The sequence below is a fragment of the Culex pipiens genome, chromosome 1, assembly GCF_016801865.2.
Source record: "Culex pipiens pallens isolate TS chromosome 1, TS_CPP_V2, whole genome shotgun sequence".
Classification (NCBI taxonomy): Eukaryota; Metazoa; Arthropoda; class Insecta; order Diptera; family Culicidae; genus Culex; species Culex pipiens.
In genome coordinates, this window is record NC_068937.1 from 71704732 (window position 1) to 71717390 (window position 12659).

The following is a 12659-nucleotide window of genomic DNA, read 5'->3' on the forward strand; positions in this document are numbered from 1 at the left end:
TTCAGGTGGCTAAGCGCTTTGTTCGAAGAGGAAACCATCCCATAGAAGCAAGTTCTGCCGATGTACGTCAAGAAGGAATACAAGCGATGCCGTTTTGGGGAACGATTTCTTCCGGACGGACGACGACAGGTCAAGATTCGCAAGAAGGGCAGCTAGGCACTCGATCGTTCCTTCCGGAAAAATGCAAACAGCACAGTGATTACAAAAGTCAACGGTACAAGGGCATCATCAAGCCTACCAACTCTTCGAACCGGAAGGAATGCCTGAGTGGATGATCCTGCAGGGACTATTGCTGAATATGATGCTGATGCCATCAGGACACACTCCGAACTGGAACCTGGAAAGCATGTTGATGCTGAACGGCAGGGACTGCCGCTAAATTTGATGCTGGTACCAACCTGGAACCTGATGGCGAACATGCTGACGAGCTGGCCGAGTGCGGAGCTACGATCGAAGGATAATCACGGACGTTCTCGGCGATTTTAACGAACAGGTTAACCAATAAAACCAGAGAAAGTGCAACATTTTGTGTATTTTGTGAAATGTATTGTGTGATATTAGATCAGTAAAAAAATGAAGAAAATAAAATATTCTACAAGCTACTTGAAATACTTTGCGATAGTAAAGTCGACTTTCCCGCTGTGGACACAGTCGGGATGAACCAGCCAATTATGGTCCCGGGACAAAGGTAACTCGATTTAGCGAAGTATTCAAGTCCGTCTTCTGTAGTATTTTATGGCAAAACCAAACCTATAATTATAAAATTTGATCAAAAAAGCCGAAAATACAAAACATTAAAAAATGTCAAGGCAAAAATATTAATAAATTCCATAAATTTACGAAAATCCAAACATTTAAAAAGACCAAGAATTTAAAAAAACACAAAACTCCAAAATTATCTAGAAATTACAAAAACGCAAAAAAAAATTACACAATCCAAAAAAATTCAACATTCCTAAAATCCTAAACCTCTTGAAAGAAAAAAATGTGAAACAAAATTCTACAAAAGCTTTGAATACAATTTGAGTAGCCAGCCTTATATACTCTTAACATTCTAAATTTCCATAAAAAATATAATTTAAAAATTCCTAGAATTCTTAATGATTCGTTAACTAATAATTTTAAAAAAAATCTAGAAATTTCAATACAATATAAATTCCTAAAATTTCCTAAAGTTAATTAACAGTTTTTAAATGTAATCATTAAAATAAATTTAAAAAAATTATAACATTTTTAATTTTTTTCCAGATTTTTTAATTTTTATTAAATTCCTCAATTTCCGAATTTTACAAAATTTTATATAATTCCTAAAACAGAAAGTGGGAAATAAAAAAAAATAAGTTACCCAAATTCCCAAAACTTCCGATAATCCTTAATTAGGAAACAAACAAAACTCTCAATTTCCTCAAATTGAATAAATTTTGAAAGAATTAAAGCAATCAAGAAATTTCAAAAGTTCTAAGATTTCTGAATTTCCTGTTTTTTTTTAATTCCACAGATTTTCTCAAATTCTCTAAGTTTTTTTTATATTCCTTGAAATCCTGAAATTTCTAAAATCTCTGAAATTTCTTAACTATTATAATTTGTATTTTTTTTTGTAATTTGTTGTTTTATTGGGCACGTCAACTTGTTAGCATAACACTTTATATCAAGTCAAGGAAGAAACAACAGGAGGTTATAAAAGATCCAAAGATAAAAGTTATTAAAAAAATTAATTCCGGAAATATTTAATATTCTTAAATTCTAAATAATAGAATTAAAAAAATTACAGAAAGACTTAAAAAAATTTGTATTTAAAATGTAAAAAAAAATAATATTCATGAAAAAGTATAATATTCTATTTTAATTTATAAAAATAAATTTATATAGAAAATTGTACTATTTTAAAGAATATTGAATATATTTTTTTATTTGAAAAAAAATTAACTTTAAAAACTCTAGGAATTTTTAGAAATGTTGAAGTTTTTGGATTTTTCTGAAATAAAAGAAATTTATGGGATTCCCGAAAACAAATTTCTGTTAGAAATTATTGTTTTTTTTTTTAGTTTTACGGAGTTTTTACAGATTTTGAAATTTAGGAGTTTTAAAATATTCTAGAATGTAAGAATTTGCAGATATCTGGAATTTTAGTATTCAAAAAAAAAATCTGGACTGTAAGGAAATTAAGAGTTGTAAGAATTCTAGGAATTGATGGAAATTCAGGGATTATAGGATATTCAGGAATTCAAGCAAGAACGATTTTTTCGCAATTTCAGAATTAGAAATTTCCAGAATTTTCAAACTTCTTGATTTTGAATTTTTTTTTTTAAATTTTAGCAATTTGAAGAGTTTTTAGATTTTGAAAATTTAAAAAAAATCTGGGTTTTTTTTTATCTATTATGGACTTTTAGAGTTTTTTTTGTATTTCTGAAATCTTAAAATTCCTATTTTTTATAATTCAGAAATTCCAGAAAATCCTTAAATTTATAAAACTTATAAAATAAAAAAAAACATCAAAAATAATTAAAATAAAATTTAAGGATTCGAGATTTTTTAAAATTCTTCATATCTAAAATTTTCTAACAATTCGAGATTTCATGAAAAATTCAGGAATTTTTAAACCTATTCTTTAAATTTCTAAATTTCCTATCATTCCTAAAATCTATAAATCTTCTGAAACTACTTAAATTCCAAACATTGAAAAAGATATATTTTTTATGATTTTATTTATATTTTAATTCAAAAATATTTGAATCGTTTGATGAACTTTGATTTTTTTTAAATTCCACAAAGTTTCAGGAATTTTGGGAATTTGAGGTATTTTTGGAATTGATGTATTTTAGAATTTTGGAATTTGGGAGTGGAATTGTAAAAAAATCAGTTATTTGTAGAGTTTTAGGAATTCCAGTGATCTTAGGATTAAAAGAATTTGAGAAATTTTGAAATTTTATAATTTTCAAATATTCTGAAAACTTTTGAAGTTTTAAAAATTTCTGGGTATTTTTTTGGCATTGAAGATATTTCAGGAATTTAAGAGAAGAAAATTCTGTTTTTATTGGAATTAAAAGTGTTAATGGAATTGTAGATATTTTGTTACAATTGGATGAATTCCTGAAATTTAAGAATTTTTAAATTTCTGGTAATTAGAAATTTTAGTAATTCGAGTTTTTGGTATTTTAGATATTTTAGGAATTAAAAAAAATTAAACTGTAGTCATTTTTAAAACTTACGGAATTGTAGTGATTTCAGAAATAATTATCTATGATTTTTTGAAATTCATGTTAGCAATTTTAGGAATTTTGATTTTTTATCGATGTTTTGAAATTATTAAAGTTTAAGAAACTATAATTTTTTTTGAATTCTACAGTTTTGTAGAATTTCTGGATTGTTTAGAATTGCAAGAGTTCTTCGATTTTTTTAAGTTTAAAAATAATTTAGAATTTATTTGCCCTCTTTTGGATAGCATTGAAGGTTTGTTGATTTTATTAATGGAACTTTAACCATAAGGGGCTTTCGCCCCCGTAGCGTTATTTCAACTCGTTGGCAATTACCTTATCCAACAATTTCATTAAATAATCATAAAAGTCTAACATTACGTCTAAAATTTATTATTTTATTTTACAAATGAAAATATTTTATAAACAATTATATTTGAAAGTTTAATACAATTTATTTGTTATTTAAAAAAAGCTTCAACACAAACTTCTTCCATATTGAACACAAAACTAAAAACATTTTTTCTATGAAGTGAAATCAACTTGAAAACCGATTTGCTAAAAAATAGGAATATTTATGAAAGCACTTGAAATGTTACCAAATGCAATCATGATTTTAATAGTAATATATTTTACTATTAATTTCTTCTCCTAATGTTGAAATGCAGTAAGTATGTTTCTTTAGAAGCAATGCCCAAGCCTTGGACCATCCGAGCAGATTGATGGTCTTTTTTGAGAGAGTGGTTTGTTGGTGCGTCGTTGCCGACCCGGTACACCGTCAGATACACGTCGTTGAGTTTGAGTTAAGAGGTTCTGTTGGTGAGGGATTCTTCCACACGATGACATTGTTCCCGCAACGAGCGGCCACCAATAATCGCCTCCGCTTGTGATCCACACCGGCTTGGTAGGTTGACCGTGATCGACTCCGGCAAAAACGAACGTTTGCCACTGAAGAAGAAATCGTTGTTTTCAGAACCAATGGCGCCGGATCGAGCGCCGGATCTTGTGGCCAAGATGTTGTAGAACGGTGAATGGCCTACTCTGACCTAACCTGAGTTAAAAAAATGCACAATTTTAATAGGATAAAAATATAATTGCTTTTGATACTTATCTCTAGCTCGATGTTAAATTCGCAACGATTCAATTTAAACTGACGTTTTTAAAACCAAAACAAAACCCCAAGCACGCACACAAGCATAAAAACTCAGAGCAAATCTGAACCGTTCGTTTGAACCAAAACTGGCACTCGACGAGTGCGGCACTCAAAGCCGCACCGGCTTTTCAAACGAACGTACCATGAGATTCTCCAGTTTCGCTTGAGAAACTTCGGTACGAATACCTCATTTTGACTAAGGTACCGTAAACCGGGGTGACTTTGATAGGATTTCAATTTGTTTTTAGAATATTTTTCAACAGGTAAGGTTTTTCTCAAGATTATTCTTTTTAAAACATGTACTGGGGTAGGCCACACAAAGTCCATGCACAATTTTGGAAAAAAAGTTTTTTCAATTGTGTTTAGAAAAATAGTTACGTTAAAAATTCTTAGTTTTAATTCCGGGGTGACTTTGATAGTCATAGTTTTTCTTGTTAAAATCATATTTAAGATGTTCAAACTTTATTTGTACGTTAAATGTACCATCACTAAAGTAGCTGATATAGTTTGCAAGAAAAAAAATCAATGTTTATGTTAAGTTAACTATGTTTATAAGCTTTTTAACTAAATACATATAAATTTTAGGTAAAATTGTTAAAAAGTCGGAATTTTGCCTGAAATTTGTTAAAACTAGTTTTGTTTATAAAATTATCGATTTATATTGCATTTTATACTGAATTCGAAGCACGAATCACAAGTTTTCACATTTTACATGAAATTTGTTCAACTAAAAATGCCTATAAATTTGAAGTTTTTTTTTAAACTGTGTTTCAAAAACAGATAATATTTATTATTTACAAACTTATTAAACCTTCTCCTAGTGGAAAATTGTCCAAAGAATCCAAAAATGCATTTCGTTTTCCGATTAAAAATCATGATCATTGAGAAAATTATGACACTTTGAGAAGTTTAAAATAATGACTTCCATCAACATTTTCTTAACTATAGTTAACTAACTTTATAAACCTTTCAAAAATTTATGAAAAGTTCTTCTTGAGGTACTTTGAACACTTCTCTACCACGGTCAGTATGTTTCTGAACCATTCCTTACGTATTTTAATTGTACTCTTCATTTTGCGGAAAAATCGCAAACCTATCAAAGTCACCCCGGCTATCAAAGTCACCCCGTTTTACGGTACTCAATTTTGAATGTAGGCAACAGAAAATTCCAATAAAGTCATTTCGAACTTCTTGAAACCAGGTATTGATTTTTGAAGCGACGATGCCCACGAAGTATGTAGCAAAGCAAGTGAAATAAACGGGCGCATATGTAGATTGCAGCAAATTTTGATAAAACGTAAATGTTCAAAATGGCATATCTCCGAAAACGCAAAAAATCGCAGGCTGGAAATTTCAGCAATGTTAGCTTATGATCCAATCTTTCAAGTGATCTTAGTTTCATATTTAGCATCGGTTAGCAAAAAAAGTACTCGATTAACAAACACAAAAAAATAAGTTTTGTCAAAAACATGCTTCAGTTATTCAATGAAAACTTCAGTTTTTGGTTTGGAAACAACATTTTATCTATTAATAGTTTCAAAGGTTATCTCATTACCTTTCCAACGATGTATAATTGTCCTAATAAAATATTTAAAATGGCTGAGCTATGTTAAAATTAAACAATCAGCCTTTTTTACGAAAAACGCTTGTTTTTTACTCCATTTTTTTGACTTTCAGCTTGCGTATCTCCGTAATGAACAAACTTAGAGCTTTGAAAATTTGGATTTTTCTTAGTTAGAATGTTTACTTTCGAGAAAAAAATACCATAAAATATTTGGAGAAGGTCACTTTTTTGAAACTTGGCCACCCAATGTACCATAGTGCAGACGCATCTAACTGTTGTATATGAATGTTTTAAACTTATTTGACCCTTATCTTGGAATTTCTTTTTATTTGTGAACTCAGTTTTTTTGTATGTTAGATATGATGAAAAAAACGATATTGACCGCACCCTCCTCTCCCATCTCCCCCCCCCCCCATGCGACAACTCGTTGGGTTGCGAACAGGTGCACCGCAAATTATTTGCCGAATTTGTCATTTGTCTGACATGGCATTGAGCGATGACAAAGTCTTTCTTCTTGGAGTTGATGCAGTTACAGAATCTTTGGGTCCAGAACTTCCACGATCTTGATGTTGTCCACCAAACTGCTCGGAGTCACGATCAGAACCCGCTTTATCAAAGCGTAGATCAACGCCAACGTCTGCAACGTATTCCCCAGTCTCATCTTGTCGGCCAAAATTGCTCCAAACTGTTCCGAGTCTTTGCGTTTCATTCTGTTAAGGCGCAGGTCAAATGTGACCAACCAAATTTTCTCGTGTCCAACAAATCGATCAATGATCGCGATCACGCACACACTAATTAGCACACATTAGCCTACATAATTGGCCTGCGGCCCTTTTGTTTTAAGAAATCTATCATTCCAATAAAGCCTATCGAGGAGAGTACATCGAGAACTCTATCGCGAACAATAAAGTCAAGTGCACATCTCGTCGCGCCTTTTTGTACTACCCAAGCCGTACTTTTTTAGTAGTTTTTGATCGCGACTAGAACCGCGGAAAGAAATCAAACGATCACTTTAAGCCACCTACAATCCGGCGAATCAGTGCACAAACATTTTTTTGGTCCTTCGAGGACCGGATTGTAACAACCGTGATGTAACCGGATTGTAACAATCGCCGAAAAAGTGATCTTGCTGGTGACGCTATCACCGAACACGTTCCTGATTGATTGCTGTGGCCCTCTTCGACGTCGATCTCCAGCATCGGCGTGACCTGTTCCTGCCTCGTCGTGGGACACCGACGGCCTGCAGCATCTTCGAGACGCCCGTGGAGCACAGTGAAGGAGCATCTACGAACGAGATCAAGCCATCCTCCACAACGCGCGCTCGGCGGCGTCGCTCGGGTATAGCACAATAGGCTGGTAGCGTGAGTACACCCAGAAGGGAAGTGCTCTTTTTTACTACAAAAACTAAAAGTTGAATGCGAAATTCGAAACATTAGTGATTTTGGGAAAAATTTGGGAAAATTGGACATTGGATTTCCAAATAAAACGTGGGATTGCGACTTCTACAAAATGGCGTCGCTTCGTGACCTTTTCAAATTTGAGCGTGGCCTTTTCGACTCACTCGCCAATTTGGAGGATTTCGTAGAAAATTTCGATGCGAAAGGAGACGCACCGAAGGTTGAATCTCGTCTGGAGCGACTGGAAACGGTTTTCAAGGATTTTATGGAAAATCGGGCCAGACTTGAGTCGAAGCATGAACAAGATTTAAGTTCGGCCAGCGAACCCAAAGACCCCGAAGCAAAGGAGAAGAAGCAGCAAGCACGAGAAACAAACAAGGTGACCAGATTGGATTTCGAAAATCGTTATTTGGACCTCAAGGACTTTCTGGTCTCGAAGCGTGTTAAACCGACTGCTGAAGCTTCTTCCCTTGCCCCTCCGCCCTGCCAACCCCTCTCCTCTCGATTTCAACTCCCATGTTTTAAAATCCAATCCTTTGACGGTGATCTAACTAAATGGATGAGCTTTCGTGACGCGTTCAAAAGTGTGAACGACAAGGACCCGTCGCTGTCAGGTGTGGATAAGCTGAATTACCTTCGCTCGTTGGTTCAGCTTGGTGCCAACACAATCGTGGAAGGAGTGGATGTGAATGAAACCAACTTTGATGTCACGTGGGACCTGCTGACACTGCGGTACGAGAACAACAAACTCATCTCCCGCGCGCTGATGGACGACCTGTTGGACACCGAACCGATCAAACGAGAATCCTACGAAGCACTAAGCACCCTTATCGACTCGTTTGAACGCAACCTGATGCAGCTGAAGAAGCTCGGACTCAAGACGGACGACGACTGGTCACCTATACTTGCACACTTGCTGTATAGTCGTTTGGACACGGACACACAACGCCGCTGGGAGAACCACCACAAGTCGCGAGAAGTACCCGATTACAAGGAGATGCTCAAATTTCTTCAAGATCACCTAACCACGCTTCAGCCACTGGTCAACAAAAAGCCACGTGTGCAGGAGCATCGCCAGGAAGCTAGCAAACCAACCCCCAAGACGAAGTTCGGTTCTACGCTCACGACAACAACAAGCTCCCAGATCAAAAGTTGTCCATTTTGTCAAAACACACCCACTCTCCTTTCAAATGCGAATCCTTCCTCAAGTTGAATCCCTTCCAGAGGTACGAGTTAGCCAAGAAAATTGGGCTTTGTTTTAATTGCCTCAATCCTTTCCATTTGGCACGGGCTTGTCCTAGCTCAGCATGTCGCGTTTGTGGTCAGCGACACCACACCATGCTCCATCGTCGGTCACCAAACACACCAAATCAGGAGCTCACGTTGTCGCATTACACTACAAACGCCCAGTTCCAGACCCAGCCCAGTAGAGCCTCAATTTCCCAATCGCAATCGCAAACCTCCGCTCCGCCTATGCTACGCCTATGCTATGCTACCTCCGATCAACCCTCGTTGTCGCTAGATGCTTGTACGCCGAACAATGCCAACGTTGTTTTCCTCTCGACGGCCGTGGTCAAGATCGCAGACTCTCATGGGAACACTTACCTCGCTCGCGCGCTCCTGGATTGCTGTTCGGAGCGGAATCTCATGAGTGAACGTCTGGCGCAGAAGCTGGTTCTTCGCAGGCAGAATGACCCGCTGTCGCTAAAAGGTGTTGGTTCCAGTCAAGCTGTTTCGAAGCAGTCTACGTTGACCAAGATTCTCTCTCGGTGGACAGACTACTCCATTGATCTGAAGTTCCACATTTTGCCGGAGTTCAAGCCCATTGCTCCGTCGGACTGTGTGCAGACCAAGACTTGGACGCACCCAATACCATCGTCGTTGTTCCTCGCCGATCCTCGCTTTTTCGAACCAAACCAAATAGACTTGATCATCGGCGCTGAAGTTCACTACCGTCTCTTGCTGAATGGTTTCATTGATCTTGGACCGAACCTACCCATTCTCAAGGAGACCGGCTTTGGTTGGATCGTGTCGAGCAAGTGCAGCACCTCGTCCAGACCATCGTCGCTCACTATGGTCTGTAGCAACCCAGATCTGGAGAAACAAGTAGCTCGTTTTTGGGAGTTAGAGTCGTGCCATTCAGAGAGCGTTCTTTCGGTGGAAGAAAAGCAGTGTGAGGAGTACTTCGCAAAAACAACAATTCGGGATTCTACTGGTCGCTTTGTCGTACGTCTGCCCAAGAAGGAAGCTGTATTGGAGAAATTGGGCGAGTCACGTGCGATAGCTGAGCGTAGATTCCACTACATCGAGCGTCGATTGCAAAGCAAACCCACACTTGGAGAGTCGTACGCAGCATTCATCAGGGAATACGTAGATCTTGGGCACATGTCGGTAGTTGATCCTTGTAACGATGCTCTTACAGCCCAAGCTAAACCGTACTACATGCCACACCACTGTATCGAACGACCGGAGAGCACCACTACCAAACTACGCGTCGTCTTCGATGCTTCGTGTGCGACTGACACAGGTATCTCCCTGAACGATGCCCTCGCAGTTGGACCTGTTGTACAAGACGACTTGTTCAGCCTGATCTTACGCTTTCGCCTCGAGCCGTTCGTGTTGGTAGCAGACATAGAAAAGATGTACAGACAGGTGTTAGTACATCCCGACGATCGGCATCTCCAGCGAATTTTGTATCGAGAAAGTCCTACTGAACCACTACAGACGTACGAGCTTCGGACGGTAACGTACGGCACTGCGTCCGCACCCTTTCTCGCCACCCGCTGTTTGAAACAACTCGCTCTGGAAGAAGAGCACAGATTCCCTGAGGCGGCAAAGGTGTTAGCAATCGACTTTTACATGGATGATCTACTTTGCGGGGTGGCAACGGCAAGAGAAGGGATTGAACTCAGCCGTCAGCTTATTGAGCTTCTCGGGTCGGCCGGCTTTAAGTTGTGTAAGTGGGCTTCAAACAGCTCCACAATCATCCAAAACATCCCGGCTGAACTTCGCGAAAACCGCAGTGAGTTCGAATTAGATTCGTCGTCGGCGCCGATCAAGACCTTGGGACTGCTGTGGCAACTAGCGGACGATGTGTTCCTGTTCAAGGTTCCAATTTGGGACGTTCGAGTGCCAATCACCAAACGTCTGGTTGTATCACACGCAGAAAAATCCGATTGTAAACCTAGCAAAATGTTGGGTGCATCCCACAAACAGGATTGTCATCTCAGGGCCAGTAAACATGTTTGTCAAATTCACTTTTTGTTTGTGACACTTTTACTCTAACAACAATCATGAGTGGTGGATCAACAAACATGTTTATCAAAAGAAGAATCCATTTTATCAAATTGCTTTTCTGGTTTTTCGTTTTCTTCTTCTTTTTTATTTTATTAAAACGAAATATTGTTTCTAAGTTTGTTTATATTTTATTTTTTACAATATACTACTCAAACTTACATTCTTCATGAAAATCGACTCGGTCAATCACTTCTTTATCCTCGTATTAAACCCTATTTTCTAGCAGCTCCCTGGGGAACCCTGGATAATCCATGGCTGTCGTCACTGTGGGATCATTTTGGGAATATACTGAAAATAAAATTTAAAATATTTTTATCACTTGTCAATCAACTTAGGGTATTTTAACCATTAGTGGACCCCCTAGTAGAGCCGAAGCACATTTTTCACAAATTTTCAATATTTTAAGCACTTTTTCATAACCCTTTGTACAAAACAAAGAAATCTGAAGTCTTTTGAACAATTTTGACTATTTGTTTCATCAGTTATTTGTTTTTGAGCAGAAAAATAGCCAATTGAAAAAAAAGTTTTTTTTGCCTGTTATGGACCCCTTTTCCTATAGTGGACCCGGGTCCATAATCCGATTGTGGACCCGGGTCCACTATAGGCAAACTGTTATTTTTATACCAAATTTTACCGATATTTGATGTTTTGATGCATGGTGTAGGTCTTATGATAGATATAATGAATAAAAGATGGATTTTGCTCACTTTTCATCATAAACAAATATTTTTTGTTAACCAATTTGGCTTTAAACAACAAAAAACCTAACAGACATTTAAACACATTTATTTCCGAAAAAGATCAGAGAAAACGTTTCAAAAACCACTGTAAACATAAAAATAATTTGAAAAAAGTAATCTTGATGCAAATTTTTCCATATTAATTACATAAATGGTTGACCGAAACTAAACAATAGAATTGTTTACAGTTGCTGATAAAACCACGCATGTTTATTGTGAAAAAATGTTTTGTTATTGATTTATTATTACAAAATATCATTTCAAACTGCAATTATGATGCTTCAGTTAAGTACAATTAACTATAGTTTTGATTAATTATAAATTCTTACGGCTTCAGCATTTTTGGTACTTTTAACATGAAAACAGCTATATTTATACTCGTAATTGGAAAAATATGCGTTTAGGTTGATAACAACAAGCATTTATTGCATGTTTTAGAGAAACTTTTGCTTAAAATACACAGTTTTCATCATTTTTGAAGGTTTTATTAACAGGGGTCCACTTTTGGAAAAGTTTGGATTTTCGTTGTCCTATATTGGACCCCCTTAATTTTTGCTCAAAAATTTCATTTCTTCGCTTTATTTTAGTAAAGATCCTTAAACTTACATTACTTCGACTTGCTAAAGTTAAATAATCAGTCAAAAAATGATTGGATGGTTAATTTAATCATAAAATATAAATGCAGTTTTGTTGCGAAAATGCTAGTGGCCATGGCTGATTTCAGATGTCGAACTCAAAACACTTATTTTGGTGAAAAGGACAATTCAATGTCAGTCAACATTGTTCTAAATGATGCTGAATATTCCAAATAAAAGATTTGTAGACAATTCCCGCATAAACGAGAACCTTAAAAAAACTTTTTGTTAAATGGTTTTCTTACCATTTCAGAAATCGTAACCACTATTAGAAAAATGGTAGGAAAACCTTTAAAATACCATATCGGAAATGGTACCCTACCATTTTTCATAAAGTTCGACCATCTGAGATGAGGGTGGTTAGCAACGGTAACCTTAAAAATCTCCGAACAACGTTTCGTCAGATTACCATTTGTGTAATGGTAAAAATAAAGTTAATTTTCGCGTGGAAGCGACCTTTTTCCTCCGGTTTTAACTGTTTCAGAAATGGTTTTTAATTGGTATTTTAAGGTTTTTTTTTTAATTTTTAATCTTGCTGCTTCTGTTTTACAAATGGTTTTTTAGGGTTTTTCTTGCTATTTTTACCGAGCGCTACTATTTTAGAAATAGTTTTCACATGGTTTTTAATAGTTTTTCTAGCATTTTTTACCTACCTAATTTTTACAGAATTGTTCACTTT

General features: G+C 36.2%; 1 protein-coding gene across 17 annotated transcripts in view; it reads left to right on the top strand.

Moving 5' to 3' along the window:
- Positions 1 to 12659, top strand: part of LOC120429194 (armadillo-like helical domain-containing protein 3) — a 186123-nt gene that overhangs the window by 63042 nt on the left and 110422 nt on the right. For 2 of the 17 annotated variants that reach the window (XM_052709043.1, XM_052709046.1), the window contains exon 6: positions 6 to 10893. The exons of 14 other annotated variants lie outside the window; for them this stretch is intronic. In XM_052709043.1, the coding sequence (XP_052565003.1) occupies positions 8647 to 10593 (1947 nt within the window). In that variant the 5' untranslated portion in view covers positions 6 to 8646 and the 3' untranslated portion in view covers positions 10594 to 10893. Of the gene's footprint in view, positions 1 to 5; positions 10894 to 12659 lie in introns of those variants that run through there. One more of the 17 variants, XR_008212297.1, reaches the window with a different exon arrangement.